At 55.0% G+C, this 20,399-nt stretch overlaps 1 protein-coding gene across 1 annotated transcript in view; it reads right to left on the reverse strand.

Annotated features, from left to right (window-relative positions):
- KCP (kielin cysteine rich BMP regulator) overlaps nt 1–19,836 on the reverse strand; it is a 36,405-nt gene extending 16,569 nt beyond the window's left edge. Inside the window, exons 1-8 of the mRNA XM_075557390.1 lie at nt 19,735–19,836; nt 17,168–17,302; nt 9,982–10,086; nt 9,233–9,335; nt 7,166–7,317; nt 5,979–6,168; nt 5,810–5,886; nt 5,372–5,456 (exon numbers count right to left, since the gene is read on the reverse strand). Coding sequence (XP_075413505.1) covers nt 5,372–5,456; nt 5,810–5,886; nt 5,979–6,168; nt 7,166–7,317; nt 9,233–9,335; nt 9,982–10,086; nt 17,168–17,302; nt 19,735–19,836 — 949 coding nt within the window. The remainder of the gene's footprint in view (nt 1–5,371; nt 5,457–5,809; nt 5,887–5,978; nt 6,169–7,165; nt 7,318–9,232; nt 9,336–9,981; nt 10,087–17,167; nt 17,303–19,734) is intronic.
- Between the last annotated feature and the right edge of the window lie 563 nt (nt 19,837–20,399).

The following is a 20,399-nucleotide window of genomic DNA, read 5'->3' on the forward strand; positions in this document are numbered from 1 at the left end:
CTGAGCCCTCCCCCTGCACTGCCGGAGCCGGGCCCTCTGCTGTTCTGGCAGGCAGGGTGGCTCAGGCCCAGTTTCTGGGGCAGCAGTGGCCACCCTGCCTGGTCCCCACAGGGAGCTTGGCACATTGAGGCCACACAGCAGGGACAGCTGGACCCATTCTCTTACCCGGCAGGTGCAGGTGACACAGGGCTCCGGGTGCCATGTCTCCCCAGGCCCACGGCCTTCAGGGCAGCCTGCAAGATCAGGGCCAGGCCCCCGAGTGAGTGATGCAGAGGCCTGGGGTTAGAGTACAGGGAACCTCCTCACAGATGCCCCTCCAGGGGAAGCCATGACAATACAATGTTTATACGTAAGCACAACTCACTCTTCTGTGCCAGGAACTTTGGAAGACAGCTACTTGGCCATATGATTGGAAGACATCCATATTTGTACCCATTCACAAAGAAAGGGACCCATCAGAGCACTCAAACTATGGAATACTGGCATCAATGTCACACACAGGTAACATTTTTGCTGAGGACCACCCAACAGTGGTTGCAGAAGAGCATTGACAGGGAGCTGCTAGAGGTTCAGGCCAGACTCAGAAGAGGACGGGGAACTAGGGGTGTCATTGCTGACGTCAGAGGGATCTTGGCTCAAAGCAGAGACTCCCAGAAAGATGTTGGCTTGTGTGTTACTGACGATGCCGACGCATGCCACTGTGCGGCCGTAACAAGCTAGGGATGGTCTCGAGAAGAATGGCAGTTCTTGAACACTTCATTGTGTTCATTCGAACCTTGTACGTGGATCAAGAGGCAGAAGGGAATACTGCACGGCTTAAAATCAGGAGCGGCACATGCCAGGATTACATCCTCTTACCACAAGCAAGTACTCGGAGAAGCTGGGTTGTATGACGAGAATGGAAGCAGGCTTACTAACAGCCTGTGATATGGAGATGACACAATGTAGATTGCTGAAAGTGAAGAGGGCTCCCAGCACTGCTGATGAAGATTGAGGACGGCAGCCTTCAGTGTGGATTACGAATCAATGTCCAGGAGACCCAAATCCTCACAACTGGACCAACAGTTAACATCATGATAAATGGAGACAAGGTTGAAATTGTCAAGGATTTTGTCTTGCTTGGATCCACAACCAATGCTCGTGGAAGCAGCAGTCGGGAGATCAAAAGATGCACCGTGTTATGTAAATCTGCTGCACAAGACCTCTTTAGAGTATTGAAAAATGAAGATGTTACTCTGAGGACCAAGGTGCACCTGACCCAAACCATGGTCTTCCCCATGGCCTCATAGGCGTTTGAAAGTTGGACACTGAATAAGGAAGACTGAAGAAGAATCGATGCATTTGAATTTTGGCGCTGGAGAAGATTAGTGAAAGTACCATGGACTGCTCAAAGGACAAACTGATCTGTTGTGGCAGAAATGCAATCAGAGTGCTCCTTAGAGGCAAGGATGGCAAGAGTTCGTCTCACATACTTAGGACATGTCAGGAGAGACCAGTCCCTGGAGAAGGACATCATACTTGGTAAAGTGGAGGGGCAGCAAAAAAGAGGAAGGCTCTTATCGTATTTACATAATTTGTTGTCAATTTGAAATGTACGAGTGAAGGGGTGGAGTTTAGCCTGTCAATCAGCTCGCAACTTGATGACCTCAGTTGGAGGTACAAAGGCAGTGGTTCTCAACCTTCCTAATGCCGCAACCTTTTAATACAGTTGCTCGTGTTGTGGTGACCTCCCAACCATAAAGTTATTTTCATTGCTACTTCATCACTGTAAGTTTGCTACCCCCAAAGGGGTCATGACCCACAGGTTGAGAACCACTGCACTAAGGAGCTAAATAGCTCACTGGAGGTGGGACATTCCTATGTTTCCTGAGAGACATTCCTGCTGACAAGACACATGGAGCTAGGCTAGAGCTCTGGAGCTGGAGGAGCCACGTGGAGACCCCTGCCAGTGCTGAGATGCTTCCACCACCACTGGATCCACAAGACTTTCCACCCACTGGCCTGTGATCTCTCTGCATTTGGCATCATTGCATGTGTTTCGTGAGTCTGAAGAGGACTTTATAGATTGCCACCAGACATGTGGGCTAATATCGGACTTAGGGGCTTGACATGGACTGGGCTGGGTGTTTCCTCAATATTCAATTGCTCTTGTAGATAAAGCTCTTTCTTGTTCACACATATGTTTCCCTGGATTTGTTTCTCTAGTCCACCCGAACTAACACAGCCCTCAACGAAATGGATTGACACAGTGGCTGCAACAATGGGCTTGGGCATAGCAACGGTGGTGAGGGTGGCACAGGACTGGGCAGTGTTTCATTCAGTCATGCATAAGGTCTCTATGGGTCAGAACTGACTTGATGGCACCTGGAAACACCTTTCCAGCTAGTGGCAGTGAGGTGGCTGGCTTAGGCAGACCTCAGAGATACTGTCTGTGGGGTCTAGACCATGGCAATAAAGTGAGTCCTGTGCCCTGCTTTCCTGGTGCATATCAAAGCCATGTGCACACGACATGGTGGTCTGTGGCGTGGGCAGTCCCATTATGGAAGAGTTTGAGAAATGATGAGAGTGGCCAAAACGTGACACAGAGACACGGAGTGGGCACGTGTACCTGGAAAGGTGGCACCACAAGACGAGCTCCATGCAGCGATGCCACAAACCTTCCATTTGCCAAAAGACAAACCACCCTTCAGAGTGCAATCAATCAAGGCACCATTACAAGGAGGTTTGCCTACGTTTCTACCCCTCTCCATCGGAGAAACGCTTCAGCAAGAGGTGGCTGTTCCCACTTCACTAAAGGAGGCTGATGGGCCGGCAGTGGCCACGAGACGCCGCGGGTCCCTCATGCTGGGTGTGGGTCCCTTTGAGATCCGTCCAGTCTCAAAATGTTCCTGCCAAGCACCCCAGGAAGTGTTTCCAGCCCTGCATCCGTCCCCTCAGCACCAGCAGAGATCCTTCAGAAGACACGAGGGCCAGATACAACGCGGTAAATCAGATGCCGGAGCGCAGGCTGCAGCGCTGATTCCATACTTACACCAAAGAGCTAGACATTGCCTATTTGACATTCAACTTGAACTGTGTGTCCTGCTTATTTATTTATGTTACTCTGGCCACCCTGTGCCCCTGATTCCAACACACACACACACACATGCACGCGCGCGGGCGCTGCCGCCTTCTCTTCCTTTCTTCATGTCACTGACACGGCTGTCCTCCTCGTTTGCCAAGCTCGGCCTCCGTGATTCTATGAACTCTAGCCAGTCACCAGCTCCTGCCTGATCTGCAGCCGGAGGCCGTTGCTGGCTCCAGGCCTGGGCCACCCGTCTCCTGGCATCTAGCTCACACCCTTTTGAACACACTACCTTTTGCACAACCTATAGGTCAACCAAGAAGCAGCCCTTTGAGCAGAACATGGGGGTCCCAAGTGGTTTAAGATCAGAAGAGGGGTGCTTCAGGGCTACCCCCTCCATGGCTATCTCTCTTCCATCTGCATGCTGAGCCCATCCTCCCAAAGCTGAGTTACCTCACTCAAGAAGAATGTGGCACCGGGGGACAGGGGGGACGTGGGGTGGGGGAGTTCATTAGCAACCAGCGGATGATGCACAACGCGAGGGCCTGCAACACATACAGACGGAGAACAGCGCCTATAGGCATGAGCCCAGAGCACATCTCGATGTAAAGACAACCCAAATCCTCACAACTAGACCCACGGCAACACCGTGGCGAGCGGAGACAAGATGGACGTCGTCAAACATTCCTTTGATTAGGATGCACGAGCAATACCCAGGGAAGCAGCGTCAAGAAGGTCCGTGACTTGGTGCATTGGGTAAATCCGCCACGAAGGTGCTTTTAAAGTGCTCAAGGACAAGGAGCACCAGACCCACACCATGATCTCCGGGCCAGCTCGTACCGAAGAAGGCCGGGTGCCGTTAAACCACAGAGCTGGTGAACATCACGGAGTGTGCCCTGGCGTGCCAGAGCGCAAACGCATCTTGTGTTGAAGGAGTCCAACTGGGATGCAGGAGAGAGTCAGGGTTAGAGGACACGGTCCCGTGTATTTTGCACATGTTACAAGGAGAGGACCTCGCGCTTGGTAAAGTTCAGGGTGAGTGAAGAGGCAGTGAGATAGGTTTGGTGGTACCAGCATGGCACCTGTAAGATGTGGGTGGAGTTCAGCCTGTCAATCAGGTCGCAGTTTGATGACCTCCTTTGGAAGTGCGACCGAGATAAATGGCTTCTCTGAAGACCAGCTTCTCTCTCTCTCTCTCTCTCTCTCTCTCTCTCTCTCTCTCTCTCTCTCTCTCTCTCTCTCTCTTCACCTTCCTGTCTGTAAGCTACTCTGGGGCCTGCCAGAGCCCTGTGGTGTTTCCACCACCAGCCATTGGGTCCACAAGATTTTTGTACCCAACGACCCGTGATCTTTGCATCATTGCGCGTGGCTGTGTGAGTCTGAAAAGGGACTCGTGGACTCGTATCGGACTTACAGACTGGGCTGGGATGTTTTCCTGATCTATGATGACTTCTTGATATAAAGCTCTTTCTTACACATACACGAGTGTCACTCGATTTGTTTCTCTAGTGGACCTGGCCCGACACAGGATGGATTGACTTCGTGGTTGCAGCATGGGATTGTGAGGATGACACGGGGCCAGGCCGCATTCTGTTCCATTGTGCACAAGGTTGCTATGAGTTGGAACCGACTCAGTGTCACCTGACGATGCCAACATACAACATACTCGGCTCCTCGCCCATCAGCAATGTCTCCCCACTGCCCACGGATGAAAGACCAAAAGCCAAGACTTTTTACATCCCCCTCTGCTTCCCCCAATCTCCCCAGCGGGAGTTTCTGTGCAGACCTTCTTGTGCCATCTGTTTTGCTGCAGAGGGTCCTTGCATACTCCCTTCCTGACGCCTTGTCCTTCCGACCCTGCTCAGGTGACCCGCTGTGTGTGAAGACCAGTCCTCTGACAAGCTGCCACATCCCGTCTATTCCCTCTTCATCTGTCAAACTGGATCTGAAGTCTTGTGCTCTTTTCAAACGCACTGCCACCGAGTCACTGCTGACTCATAGTGACCCCGTAGGACAGGGTAAAACTGCCCTTGTGTCACGCTTTACGGGAATAGAAAGCATCTTTCTCCGGGGAGCAGCCAGGGTTTCGAACCGCTGACCTCGCGATGAGCAGCCCAATGCATAACCTGTGCTCTATTAGCTATATTATAGCTTATCTTCTCAACAAGAGTAAAAACAGACAACCTATGACCTCCAGAGCCCCCACCAGTCTCTCCCAGCCCTGTGTCACTCTTAAGTCCCCTAGATGTGAGTGGGCAGGTCCCCCACCATGGGAGAGGCTCAGGGGACAGACAGGCGAGAGCTGACCTGGCTCACAGTGTGGGCAGCATGTTCCGGGCTCAGGGCAGGGTCCCACTGGGCACGGCTTCTGGGTACAGGTCACTGCCCTGTCCTGGGTGGGGAGAAGCAGACTGGTGGCTAAGGAGTGGCAGGGTGGCAGCGCCTCCCCAACTGAACCCCACTTGAGCCAGGGCAGGTCGGAGAGCCAAGAGCTGAGCAGGGGTGGGGTGTGTGGACAGAAAAGGCATGCCCTGCCTCCACCCCTCCCCTCTTGCTTCTCCCCAGGCCCCTTGGAAGCCCAGGAAGCCAGCTGGAGGAGAAAGGAAGAGAGGGACATAACTTGAGGGAAGTGAAACAGGAAGACAGACAAACACCCTCCACGGCCACAGGTCCAAATCAGAAGGGCCAGGTGCGGGACACTCCCCACCCCCCACCCCCCCACCAGGGGGAGTTCCTGGAACTCACCAGGCACTGGCAGGTAGTGCAGGCGTCTGGGGAGAAGGTCTCCCCTTCGCTATAGGGCTGACCCTTGTGGCTGCAGCCTGCGAAGCACACAGTACCTGCTGTTGACAGGACCCCCAGGGCCTTTGCCTGACCCCCCCCCGGCGCCCCAGGGCCAGGGGGCAGCACTCACCGGGACACTGGGGAAGACCCAGCTTGGGACTGCAGTGCGAAGTCCCTTCCTGGCAGAGGCAGGCCGTGCAGGTGTCCGGCTCCCAGCGGGCGCCCTCAGGCCAGGCCCGACCCAGTGCCCAGCATGGAGGGGTCACTGGGTGGCACTCACAGGCCTCCAGCTGCCTCACTCGGGCCTGCAAGTCCTTGTTCTGCAGGTGGACAGTGGGGTGTGGAGAGACGGGGAAGGAAGAGAAAAGCATGCAGGCAGGTTCCCTCCCCGCCCACCCACCCCCACCCCCCCAGGTAGCATCAGCTCAGAGTCACAGTTCTAGCGGCCCGGGCCCCTCACTTGCACAGACTGGAAAACAAGATCTCTTTAAACTTAAATATATATATAAAAAAACTTCTATCTATAAAACTAAAACATTCCACTGCCACTGAGTCAATACAGACTCCTCTCGACCCTGTAGAACAGAGTAGAACTTCCCCTTTGCCTTTCCAATACTGAAAACCTTCACGGGAGCAGAAAGCCTGATCTTTCTCCCCGGGAGCAGCTAGTGGATTTGAACTGCTGACCCCAACGACTGGCAGCACTCAGGGTGATCGATGTCTATCATTGCAGAACTGTGTTCTACGGGCCTTTCAAAGGGCTGATTATTCACCAGGCCTTTGTGCTGAGAGCCCTCAGAGTGGACTCGAACCTCCAGCCTTGTGGTTAGCGGTTGCCAAGCACTTAACTGCTGGAGCCAATCAGGGGATCCCCGTTGCACAACAGATGGGTCCATAAAAGTCCGCTGAAGGTGGGGAAGAGATGACTATCCGGCAGGAGGGGCCTCGAGGCTGACAGCTTTCTGTGTGGTTTGTAGCTCTCTCAAAAGGAGCCCTAATGGCACAGAGGCTTAAGTGCTGAGCCTCTGCCACAAGGACGGCAGTGGAAATCCACCACCCTCTTCAGGGGAGGGAGGCTGTGGGCTTCAGTAAAGGTTTACAGCCTTATAAACCCCAGGGAGCAGTTTGGTACTGTCCTGTAGTGTCCCTGTGAGTCAGAAAGATATCCACGATGTGTGTGTGTGTGTGTGTGTGTGTGTGTGTGTGTGTGTGTGTGTGTGTGTGTGTCTGGGTTACACTGCTCACGCTCCACCCCTGCACACACACCCCCACCGCTCCAGCTCACTGGACCCCGCATCCCCCACCCTACAATGATACCTGCTCCCGGAGCCCCACCACCTCAGCCTCCAGCCGGTCCAGTCTCTCCTCCAGGGGAGCCCCAGTAGGGGCTGAGGAGTGGTGGGTGGGGAACTGCTGCTGCTGTTCATAGGTGCGAGCAAGCCTGGGGCGCTCTGTGGAGACCACCCCACCTGAAAGGCACAAGAGTCCAGATGGATCTGCAGACAAGGGGCCAGTGGGGTCCCCTGGGGCCTGTCCTCTGATATGGTTGTTTGGGAGGGTACTGGGGGAAGGGTGGAGGAGACTCCGAGTGGGCAAAAGTGACCATTCCCCACCCCTGGGCAGGGGTGAGACCCTCGCAGCCCCCAGACATGGTGACAAAGGGTCAGATCCTCCAAGTTCACCTAAGGATGGGGGCAGCTTTAACCTCCCTGGAGGCAGGGTGGGGGTCTTCTCAGGGAGTTGGCGAGTGCCCCCACTTTCAACTGCTCCCCTGCTCCCACCCCCTGTGCAGAGGACTCTGGTGACCTCCATGTGGAGTGGGGCCCAGAAAAGGGGCCTTGGCTATAGAAAGGGGCTGAGGGGCCCAGACTGGGTGAAGGCCATGTTGAGGGGGCCTGAGTTCAAGGCCAGGCCTGGGGGGTGGAAACAGCACTTCTCCTTCTCACTTTGCTCCCTCTCCTGAAATCAGGAAAGTAAACCCCACCAACACAAACCCCCTGCCACGGAGTCTCAGAGGGGACCCCCCAGGACAGAGCAGAAGGTCCCCCAGGTTTCCTGAGCTGTCGGTCTCATCTTTCTTCCAGTGGGCCAGCTGGTGAGTTCGAACTGCCAGCCTTTTGGTGAATAGCCAAACACTTAGCCACTGGGCACCAGGGCACCCTTGGGGAAAGTGCAGGTTGATAGCGATGACTGGTCCCACAGACAGCGTCATTTGGGATGGGGGAGGGTGAGCATTGGAGGGCTTGGGGTGTGGGGAGGGCTTTCCCACAGGGGCAGCTCAGCCAGACAGGGCCACAGCTGGCCAAGGATTCCCCCAGGGACATTGTGGAGGGGACAGTCTCCCACCCTCCCACTCCCACTGCCACCACCAAGGGGGTGGATTCTAGCCAGAGCCCAATTTGTCCTTGCAAACCTGAATTGCTCCACGTTCTCCCGGTTGGAGCAGCCACCCTCATTCACCCAGCTGCCCAAGCCAGAAATCAGGGACCCAGTCTCCCAACCCCTTCAGGCTCTGTCTCCTCTAGTTATTCCCAATCCACTCCCCTGGGAGGGGAAGCATCTAGACCTGCTGCCCCTCTGCCGCAGGGGTCCTTTGGAAGGAGAGCCCTTGGAGTCTCCGGCAAGTTGCAAGTGTCACCTGCTGTCCCAGTGCCCCGACTATACGGACACCTGGGTCTATGTGGGGGCTACAGCCCCTTCTTATGTAGTAGCTGAGTCCCCCAGAATGTCACTCTCTGTCCCTTGCCAATCTGGCAAAGGCCCACCCAGAGTGAGTCAGCACCCCCTACACCCTACACCCTCCCTGGACTCTCCTCCAGGCTGGACAGCCCCTCCATGATTCCACTGTGCCCCAGGTGGGCCCTCCAGGCCTGCTCCAGCAATAGGGGGTTCAGCCACAATAAAGGAGCCAGGGAGAGGCTGGGGTTTCTTGCTTGGGAGCCCTGCAGAGAGCGCGTGAGGGTCCGTGATTCTGATGGGTCCACAAGGACGACCCCTGCTCCTCTCACCCACCATCCTCCATTCCTGTCCTAGCACCCCTCTTCCAGGCTGCCCCAGGGGAGAGCTAGCCATGAGACTCTAAATCAGCCCCCAACGTGGCCTCCACTTTCCCCTCTTTCTCAAGACAAATAATTGACTTCAGATTTCTGTCCTCCACAGCTGCTTGCAGGAATTCTTCCCAAGGCCAGCGCAGGAAGGCCCCTCCCTGGCTGCAGGGACCCCTGCTCTGGAGCCTGCGGGGGCCACCCCTCTGCTGACCGTCGGGGTGACCTGAAACCGGCTTGAGGGGCGCCCGGGACAAGAATGCAAAGAGCCAGGATGACTCTTCCTTGAGCCGAAAGTGGGAACCCATCCGTCACCCTCCAGCGCTGGCGCCCCACTTACCCCCAGTCGGTCCCACCACCAGCGCCAGGCAGAAGAGCTGCAGGGTGAGCGGCAGCAGGGTGGCCCCGCGCCCAGCCATGCTGGCCTGTTGTCGTCGCGGCAGCTTGGCGGGACAGCGGGTGTGGGGTAGGCGGGGGCGAAAAGCACCAGGCCACCTCCCACCCCGGCTTTGTTCCGGGAGGGCGCCTGGCGGTCCTCATCCTTCCTCCCGCGGCGCCCGCCCCCCTGGTGGGCCCCTTGGCTGTGCTCCAGACCCGCTGACCCCAGGCCTGTTCAGGGTGGCCAGGGGCAGCCAGCGGCAGCTGCAGGAAGCTGGGTGGGATGAGGGCTCATGTCTCTCAGGGGATCGCGGAGGAAACCCTGAAAACAGAATTGAACACAGGCCTCCCTGCCCCCTTAGACCTATGTCCCTGGCCATGGGGGTCCAAGCCCAGCTTCCTCTCCTCCCCTGCTGCTTAGAAGCAGCGCTGGTGCGGAGATTGGGGTGTCAGAGGTCTCAGGGTTCAAATCCCTGCCCCACCAGTTCTCTGGGCCCCCAAGCCTCCATTTCCCCATTTGCAAAGCAGGGTATTATTGCACATCACTTCTGGATGAAAGGGTTAACACACAAAGGAATTAGGGCAGGAGCTGCACTGTGTAAGTCCTAACAGTAGGTACCCCTCCCAGCTGTGACATCCAGACCAAATCCAGGCCCTTCTCTCTTACATAAGTTTCTCAGGGCCCAGGGGGACCCCAGCCACTACCCTTACCCACCCAGCAACTTTAGGCTTGGCTCCACAGGCCAAGGTCTCCCCTGGCTGCTGGGCCAGGTCCTGTGCGCCCATCTGGCTGGAGGGCTGAGCCTGGGCAGTGGCCTGGGCAAAAGGAGGAAGTGAGAACAGCTGTCCACGTGGCCCACCAGTCTGGAAACTTCATCTTCATTTGAAATCTGGGAAGCCGCAGACCAAGGGGGCCCCAAGCTCACCAAGCAGAGAGGGACACTGAGGGAGGAGTTGGGAATCCTGTCCAAGGCAGCTCCCTTCCTGTCATAAAAAGCAGCAATTCAGACATCCCGGCCCCAAGCCCCACCCGGACAGACGAAAGATCTCCCCGCCATCATCTGTCAGAGATCAGTGAGGAAAGGGCTGCTTCGAACCCCAACGAGTGAGTGTAGGCCCCTCATTGCGCGTGGGAGACAGGGGAGGGTGGCGGTATTCAGGGGAGGCTGTGGCCCACCGCTGAAACATGACCATGAACGAAGCTCTCCTGGAGCTGGGGTCATGGGAACAGAGGGAAACAGAGGCCATGGCAGCTGGGGTGCCGACTTCCCCTGGACTGAGTGGAAAACCCAGAGCAGAGCTTCTGCCATGGCGCCAGCTCTGTTTCCTGGCGACCCCACGGGGCAGAGTAGAACTGTCCCGGGGGTTCCCGAGACGCCTGTCAGTCTGGGCAGGAGGAGATCGCCCCCTCTTGCTCCCTCGGAGTGACTGGTGGAGTTGAATTGCTGGCCAACCTTGTTGTCAGCAGGCCCAGGGCCTCCCACTGGGCCCCAGAGCTTCTGGATTAAGGCCGGCAGCTCCTGACAAGGGTGGTGCTGAGGGGCGAGCACTGCGCTGCTCATCTCACGGCGATCTGCCTGCACACACACAAGGGCACCTCAGAAGACTGGCCCTGAAGGTGGACATCAGACCCTGACCGCCCTCGGAAGCCGTAGAAAGCAGGTCCATGCCGACACGCCATGAGTCGGAATCCGTGCTGTGGCGCCTGGTTGGGCTTCATTTGGTTCCAAGGCAGGACTTTGGGGAGGCTGGGGAGGTGGTGGTGCCTAAGAGGTCCAGCTAGCTGGCCCTCGAGGCCACATGGCCTTGCTGTTCATGGCTGTTGAGCTGATTCTAGTTCATGAAAGCCCGCCCCTGAGTTTCCAAGGCTGTGATATTTTAGAAAGAGTTGGCGGGGACAAGGGGCCCTGGGTGGGTTTGAACTGCCAGCCTCTCCATTGTTGTTTGCTCAGGGCTTAATCACTGGCACCACCCAGGGCTCCTGAGGGACCTTAGGAAAGTCACTTAGCTTCCCAGAGACTCTGCTTAGCGGAGGCACGTCCATCAACTGCTCTGCCCCATTGAGGAAATGGCACTCACACGTGAGGGTGTGCTTGCATGCATACATTCTCTCTCTCTCTCTCTCTCTCTCTGTCTCTCTCTCTCTCTCTCTCTCTCTCTCTCTCTCTCCCTCCCTCCCTCTCTCTCTCTCTCTCTCTCTCTCTCTCTCTCTCTCTCTCTCTCTCTCTCTCTCTCTCTCTCTCTCTCTCCTAGATTCAAAGAGGGAACACCTGTCCTTCCTCACTTCCCGAACACCTCGTCATCACCTGCTGCCCACTGCCATCAAGTTGATTCTGTCTCAGGGTGACCCAAAATAGAGTTTCCAAATTCTCCAGGTTCCATGGGAGTAGAGAGCCTCCTCCTTCTCCCTCAGAGTGGCTGGTGGGTTTGAACTGCTGACCTTGCCATTATCAGTCCAATGCCGAACCCACAGTTCCTTCTGACAGCCCTGCTCTGTACAGCCCCTCCTAATCGACCCCACCCTGCCCCCTCCACACCTTCCCCAAAGCAGCGTGCTGCTGGGGAAGACCCTACCTGGCCCAGCAGCTTCAGCTCAGCTTCCCGACCCGAAGGGCCACGCCCGCCTGGCCAGGAATCCCTTTGCAGGTCTCTGGGAAAGGCTCCCATCCTTCCACTCCCTCGGTGGGCACCTCATGCCCGCTTTGTCCTCCCCAGACCTCCCCATGTGTCTCCCTTGATTCACTCTATGAACTGTTTGAAATTAAAACAAGTTTTCCGTGGTAAAACTATATAGAAATACACACCTGCTGCTTCAACTTGGTCTCACGCGTGTGTACCACAGAGCCCTTGGTTCCGCCCACCACGGGGTGGGCCCTTCACCGCTCTCTGCTCCCACTCGTCACAGAAACTAAGGACCCCTTACACACCGACTCCGTGACCTTGGCACGTCACCTGGCCTTTCTGATGTGAAACTGAGGAGGTTAAGCACTCAGCGGTGAACTGAAAGGTCGACGGAGGGAACCCACCAGCTGTTTGTTCTGCGGGAGGAAGATGGGGCTATCTGTGTCCAGACAGATCGACAGCCTGGAAAACTCCGGGGCAGTTCTCCTCTGTCCCATCGGGCCGCTCTGAGTGGACTCAAGGCTGTGGCAATGGGTCACGGGCACTGTGAGGTGGGGCAGTCAGAGTGCTCCTGTCTGGGCTGTTGTAGGGCTGGCTGAGCTGGGTGCCCGGGGAAGGCAGAGCCAGGGCCCAGGCTGATGTGTGAGCTTATTTGGGGAGAGGATCTCAAAGCATGTGCACCAATACAAGGCTGTATTGTGGAGTTGCCCGCGGCCTGAGCGTCCGATGGACCAGTGATGAAGCGCTCAGCTGCTAACGGAAAGTTCAGCTGTTCAAATCCGCCAGCCACTCCGCAGGAGAAAGAAGGGTGGTGTGCTTCCAGAAAGACGACAGCCTGGGACACTTGAGGGAGGGGCTCCACCCATCCTACCGGGTCGCTATGAGTCGGAATGGGCTGGTCACTGACAGGTTTGGGCATCGGAAAGGCCCTGATGTCACAGAGGTATAGAAGCCTCTAGAAAACTCGTTCAACGTCCCTCGTTGGTTCTGCTGCCCATGTCTGCAGATCTCCAAGTCATCCCGTCATTCTAGGTATCTGTTCTTTTAGTATTCATGTATTCGGTTTATTTACAAGCATGACCAGTATGCTTTTACGTTCAGCAGAGCTTGATCCAATTGTCACAGACCAGGCTTCTGACAATGATCTTCTCCTCCGTTTCACAGATGAACTTAAGCATCCTGATGTCTTTAGCACTTGGGGTGTTCCTCTCAAGAAGAGGGCAGCAAATGCAGACCCCAAGAACGTGGTCATTGTCACCAGTAAGTGCCGCTTGTTTTCCACAGAAAATGGCAAATTCTTCCCAGGGCCCACCTCCTAGTGGCTCCTTCGGACTACCGACGCGGTACCCCTCTGGATGCTCTGCCCCAACATGGCGGTGCTGCGGAATTCTCAGAGGGTGGCCACAGAAGAAAAGGCCGTGCCAGACCCTGCTCTCACGGCCTGGTTCCCCGGTGTGCAAGGACTGAAAATTTTAAAAAAAAAATTTTATTTGATTTTGGTCCCCCCCTCCTGCCCCCCCTCCCTTGCTCTCCACTCTTCGCCGCCATAACTGCCGGCCAACGCTTCTTTAGACTCACTTGAGCCGAAGGTTTCCCAGAGTGATTCAGTTTTCTGCTGGATCCTTGGTGGATGTGCTGACCTGAACCGCTTGCTTAGCCAACCTCCCTCAGTCTAAAGCTTCATCTGCAGACGATGATGTCATTGGCCTTCTGTCGGGAGGGCTCCCTGAGGCGGTGAGTGCAAAGCTGTGTTTGACGGATGTGACCAGCCCACAGGAGGCCTACTGTGGTCATTATAGAATCCTTTGTCAATTTGAGAGGATTCAGAGTGAAGGGGCGGAGTCTATCCTGTCAATCAGGTCATAGCCATTGAGGCCTCTATGTGGGCATGGCTGTCTCCTAAGGATTCTGGGAACTCCTGGATTCCTCTTTGGAGGCAGGAGACACACTCTCTCTCGGCTCAGTCCCTGGGAGACATTGCAGCAGACAAGATACATGGAACTATGCCAGTGCCCTGAGCTGGAGGAGCCATGTGAGACCCCTGCCAGTCCCGAGATACTTCTACCACAACTGGATCCACAAGACTTCCCACTCACTGGCCTGTGATCCTTCTGCATTTGGCTTCATTGCATGTGTTTCATGAGTCTGAAGAGGACTTTATAGATTGGTATCAGACATATGGGTTAATATTAGATGTATGGGCTTGATCTGGACTGGGCTGGGATGTTTTCTTAATGTATAATTACTCTTTATATAAAGCCATTTCTTTTAAAAAAATCATTTTATTAGGGGCTCATACAACTCTTATCACAATCCATACATACATCAATTGTGTAAAGCACATTTGTACATTCATTGCCCTCATCATTCTTAAAACATTAGCTCTCCATCTAAGCCCCTGGCTTCAGCTCTTCATTTTTCCCCTCCCTCCCTGCTCCCCCTCCCTCATGAACCCTTGATATTTTATAAATTATTATTTGGTCATATCTTACACTGTCCAATGTCTCCCTTCACCCACTTTTCTGTTGTCCATCCCCCAGGGAGGACGTTATATGTAGATCCTTGTAATCGGTTCTCCCTTTCTACCCCACGCTCCTTCTACCCTCCTGGTATCACCACTCTCAGCACTGGTCCTGAAGTGATCATCCGCCCTGGATTCCCTGTGTTTCCAGTTCCTATCTGTACCAGTGTACATCCTCTGGTCTAGCCAGATTTGTAAGGTAGAATGGGGATCATGATAGTCGGGGGGTAGGAGGGGGAGCATTTAGGAACTAGAGGAAAGCTGTATGTTTCATCGTTGCTACATTGCACCTTGACTGGCTGGTCTCCTCCTCGAGACCCTTCCATAAGGGGATGTCCAGTGGCCTACAAATGGTCTTTGGGTCTCCACTCCACACACCCCCTCATTCACAATAATATGATTTTTTGTTCTGATGATGCTTGATACCGATCCCTTCGACACCTGGTGATCACACAGGCTGGTGTGCTTCTTCCATGTGGGCTTTGTTGCTTCTGAAAGCTCTTTCTTAAACATATATGAGGTCTCCCTGGATTTGTTTCTCTAGTCTACTTGGACAACACACACACCGAGAAGCTACTCCCTGCTCCCGACCTCCTTCAAGTTGCACGGATAAGAGAAGCAGATTGGAGTTTGCTCTGAATGTCTAGACGAGGCGGCTGGGAGGAAAATATGACTGTGGGGAGGGAGGAAGGGAGGGAGGGAAGGGGTTAGTAAATGATTAAATGTTTGTGCTTCATTTGAAAGCTCTCAGAGGACCCCAGTTGTAACAAATGGAATAAAAACCTACAAAAGTACACCTACAACAATCAACATCACACCTATTCCAGTCCCTGTCCTTGACCTTCCTGTTCCCACCTGACATCACTAATGACAACAGCCCCGGATGGTCTCCCAGACCCTTCACCTGACCCAGGCCCAGGTGGTACTTCAGAACAGGTGATACAGGTTTCTGCGCCCCCACCTGCGCCCTGCCAACTTGTCTCCAAGTCACTTCTTTAAGTCACTCTGAGGATCCCAACTCAACCCTCCCACTACCCCCTCTCCACACTCACACATCATGCCCCCTCTGCTCCACACCATGCCAGGGGACCCCTGGGCTGAGCAGGTAGACAATTGCAGGAAGCATTTATTATAGAGCTGAGATCCACCCCAGAGCCCGGCTACCTCTCCCCCATGGGTGCTCTGCTCGGATCCCCTATTGCAGCCATTGGCTAGGCGGTCTTTTGTGTCCCTTCCGACACAGGACAGGCTTCTCCACTCTGCTGGGTCTCAGGGACAAAAGACCCGCTCCCCCGCTGTTCTTCAGGGTTCTTGGGGATTCAGACTGAATATGAAGGTAAAATTGTATTGATTCACATTATAGCCTCGGTGTGGCGAGGAGAGGACAGGAAGACCCTAGCACCCCCTGTCTCCATTCTGGGGTACAGGGGAGTACCAAGGAACAGAAAAAGTCCTTATTGTCTGTGGACCTTGAATAGAAACTAGGTCCTGCCTCAATCCCAGATACCTGGCCAGTTTTCCAGAAGGGCAGTGGAGGAGAGGAAGTTTCTAGACCTCAGAGCTTCAGTACATTTGCACTTGGTCTCAGATACTCCCATAAGACAGCCTGCCAGCCCCAGTCAGAGCACGCCAGGACCTCCTGAGCCTAAACCAGTCTACCTTTCTGCCAGGCAGGACCACCCTCTCTTCTCGTGGATGGAAGCACACCTCCCCGGTCCCCGTGCCGGCTCCACCTCAAAAGCCCTCAGGCTTCAAACCAAGATGTACGGGGTCAGGGAGACTAGATGGATGGAAACAGAACAACCAGAATGGAAACAGCGAGAATGGTTGTGTGTTGTGGTGAATGTAGCCTGTAACCAATTCATGTTTAGGCTGTTGAACCAGAGCCTCAGCAGTCATGGTAGCCTTCACCCAAACACAATAACACGTTATTAACCAAACACACAAGAGCCCCAGACTCAGACCCTGCCAGCCGGTTCCTTGCTCCATGCCAGCCAGCCTCCCATTGGCCCAGGTCCCTCTGCCCACTCCCCAAGGCGTTGCCACCCACTCTTGATCTGTGTGACTCCTGAGTGACCTCAGAACCCCCCCTCCCAAGGACTGAGGAGAGACTGACTTGGGGAGCCAGAGCAGAGGGACCTGGGCCAACACTGGGTGAGGATGTCAGGAAGCCCAGGAGCTAGTGCCTCAGAGCAGGAGCTTCCAGACAGAAGCCTTGGCCCCCATCCTTCCCCCTGAGGCACGACAGAAGGGGAGTTGTCCAGACAGGGTCCCTGGTGCTAGAAGTTTCCCCTCTGCAGCCGGGCAGCAGCCGTCTCTTCCTGCACACCCGGGGCTGTGACTTTGGATGCACCTTACTCCGAGGGCAGCTCTGCTCAGAACACGGACACCCGAGTCGGCCTGGACGGGACAGTTAGATGGCTGGTTAGCGCAACCCAGGAAGGGCCTGGGCCAGAAAACACCAGGAAGGATGCCCTCCAACAGAGCGACCACAGAGGAGGGCAGGACATGAGATGACCACAGGAGGGCACCAGTGAGCAAGACGCAGGCTGGGGTGGCACTCTTTGGGGCTCATCTCTGATTTGGTCTCTCAGGACAGACTCCCAGGCCCAGCATCACCTGGGTTCCCAGGTCTGGGCGGTGAGCCTCCAATGGCTCAGGGCCTTCTTCCTTGGGCTGGTCCTGTGGGCTGGCGCCCTGAGAGAGGGGTTGTGGAGTGGGGCATTAGGGAAGGAAGATTGAGCGCATCATGACCTCAGAGACCCCAACAGGGCCCAGGTCCTGGGCCCTGAGGATGGTGGTGATGGCCTTTCTCTGGAACTTGGCCCTCACCACCTGTATGCCTTGCACCCTCAGACAAGCTGCCTCGGGGTGCCGGTGCAGGTGAGGCTGGAGGGGCAGGGCGCAGGACAGAGAATACCAGGCTGAAATACCAGCCACACAGCTGTCCCCCACCCCCCACCCGGGCACTCGGAGACCCCTGGCCCAGGCTCTGCTTCTGCTGCCACTGTGGAGAGTCCACTAATCAGGTGAAAAGACCCATGGGGTCCATCCTCATGTCTTGATGACCCTCATTTCCCCAGCAATGCCTGCGCCCCAGGATCTCCTGCCCCAAGGCCCCATGCCTCACCTGCATGCCCCACGCTCCAGAAGGTCCTATGTGGACACCTCAGGAAATAGTCCATAAAGGCCCCAAGGAGCGGAATCCTGGAAGAACGCCTTGCTTATTATTTTTTAATTTTTAAAATGGAATTTTTATCCTTTTTTCTGCAGTTCTATTAGCACTTCACCCACGTGTCATACAGTTCAATAACTCAATCACATCGAGAAGAACGGTACAATTATCACCGCAGTCAATTCTAGAACATTTTCTTTTTCCTTGTACTCATTGTTATTTGTGTAAATTTTTTTTAACTGTGGCAAAAGTACACACAACAAACGTTCTCCACTCCACAACTTCTGCTTGTATCATTCAGTGCCATTGATGGTCCTCTTCATGTCAGAGGACCAGGGCAGGTGGCCTTCCCAAGTTAGTCATTGGACTAACCTTATTCTCTGCCGTTTACAAGTCATCCTTCATTCATTCATTCCATCTTTTACTCAGTCAGTCAGCTTTCCTTTCTCTCTCTCGCTCTCTCTCTCTGTTTTCCTTCTACCTAGAAGGAGAGCTGGGGCACTTGGCTGGCCTGGGGGAAGCCACCCCTTCCCGGCACCCCTGGGTGGGCTGGCTGCCTTATTCTGAACCCAGAGCAGCACAGACTCTTGGGTGCTGTGGCCTGGGCTCCTTTGCTGTGGGGATTCTGGTGGGGTTTGACTAGTGTCAAGGTGAAGGAGCCCTGGTGGCAGAGTGCTTGTGCATTGGGCTGTGATCCACATGGTCAGCAGTTCAAAACCACCAGCTGCTCCTCAGGAGAAAGACCAGGCTTTCTATCCCCCTAAAGAGTGACAGTATTGGAAACCTATGGGGGAAGTTCCGCTCTGTTCCCCAAGCTTGCTGAGTCGGCATCCGGGATGAGCAGTGGTTTTTGAGATGGAGAGGTGGTCGGAGGACAAAATAGACCTGGTATTTCTTCTCTCTGTCCCCAACCTTGTTAGAGTTGGCCCTTGGAAGGTGGCAATTGTCTCCCTAGGTGCCCCCAAGTTCCACAGTAGCCTCTAACCTTGCTCACTCCCCTCCACAACATAAGCCTCCTTTAAATACCACTTGTAGCTCATGTCAGGACCCCCATTTGTATGCCTGTCACCAGAGCAGCCCACACTGGTGGTGGGCTCTTTCTCGGGTCCCCAGCCCCCTGGAGACCATGCTGAGTCTCCTGACAGCTGGGAGAATGACGCCCGGCCCCGAGGATGACCCGAGGCAGGTCCAGGAGGGGCCACCATGGCCTCTGCGTGTCTGCATGGTGTTTGCCTTCCTGCTCTTTCTCATTTTACAAAATGACGTAGCATTTGTATCTCAGACTTGCCCAAGGAGTTCTGAGAGGTCCATAGTCGGCTTATGCCAGGCTGCTGCTGTCATTAAAAGGAAAGCGTGTCAACATAAACAAAGGCATTTCTAAAACCGCTTTACACTCGGACTCAAAGTTTAGATCTCCCAATCACTTTTGTTTACCTGTTCATTTCCGTGAAAGCTAAGCCTGTGGCTGTGGAGTCGATGCCGGCACACGTTGGCCCCCTGGGTGTCCCAGGAGAACAGTTCCATAGGGTTTCCTTGGCTGCAACCTCGATAGCCAGGCCTTTCCTCCGAGGTTCTATGGAGGCCATGGAGGAGTTGAGCGAGAACTGCTGGCCCCTCTACATTCTTTTCATGTATGCACCATAAAACCCACTCCTTGCCGTCTCCTGGCTCTGAGGTCTAGTCCATGCACGGCCCTTTGTCACCACCACCACCACCACGAAGATGCAGAAGAGTCCCCGTCACTTCCTGCTGGAGCTTGGGGCCAACACCCTACATGCTGGCCTGCTTAACACCCATGTTGCTTTACTTTAAAAAAAAAATTGTGGTGACTGTGCAAATAGGAAATAATTTCGACATTTTTTACGTGTGCAATTCCGTCACATTATTTCTGTGTCCCACGTCTTTGCCACCGCGACCTTCCCCGTCCATTTCCCCATTTCCCATCCTCTCTCTTGAACAGAAGCTCCGTGTCCCCCGCCAAGGACTCTCGTCCCTCATAATCACTAATTCACTTTGCCCTCCAGACGGCTGCTGATTCTAGATCATTCATATAAATGAAATCAGGCGAGGGGACCTCAAAAGGCTTGTGGGAAAATTCCGTGACCTCTTCACCTCATTTTCCCCGCGAAGCATTCAAAGTCCTCACATCCACGCCATGGCCTTCGGTGGCCACGTCAGTTTTCACCCCGCAGCAGGGTGTCACGCTCCCCCCACGCTGAGCTTCCATCGATCTCCGTTTCTCGTTCATGGCCGCATCCTCATCCGTTGCCTTCTGCTCCCCCACTCCTCTGTCGATGGACAGACAGTTCGGTGGCTTCCGCTTTTCGGTGGTTGTGCTCCGTGCTGTAATGAACAGTGAGGTACAAATATCCGTTGGTGTGCTTGCTTCCCATCCATTTGGGCTCACCATCCTTACAGTGACGTGTCCACTAGGGAGCCAGAGACACCCCCCACCCATGGTGAGGTGCTGAGGGGCCCGCAGGCAAGATCTCAGTCAGAGTCAGTGACTCCTGTCCCTGGTCCCATCCCCTCCAGGGAACTCTGCATCCCCCTACCTCCCTGAGGTCCAGTTGTGAGAGGAAGAGTCCTCCATGCCCCTGCTCCTGGGGTGCCCTGCTCCTTGTCCTCCCCTGCCCCAGTCCCACTTCAGAGGCGTAGCTTGGCCCTAGTCCAGCTTTAGGCTGAGGGGCTGAGCTGGCTGAAAAGCCACATCACGGCAGGGGGTGGACCTCAGTGCTCCTTGAAGCCTCCCCGCTTCAGGCCCCTGTAGCCAGGCCTGTGCTGGGACTAGAGCTGCAGCTTCGTGAGGCA

The sequence above is a fragment of the Tenrec ecaudatus genome, chromosome 9, assembly GCF_050624435.1.
Source record: "Tenrec ecaudatus isolate mTenEca1 chromosome 9, mTenEca1.hap1, whole genome shotgun sequence".
In the NCBI taxonomy this organism is placed as follows: Eukaryota; Metazoa; Chordata; class Mammalia; order Afrosoricida; family Tenrecidae; genus Tenrec; species Tenrec ecaudatus.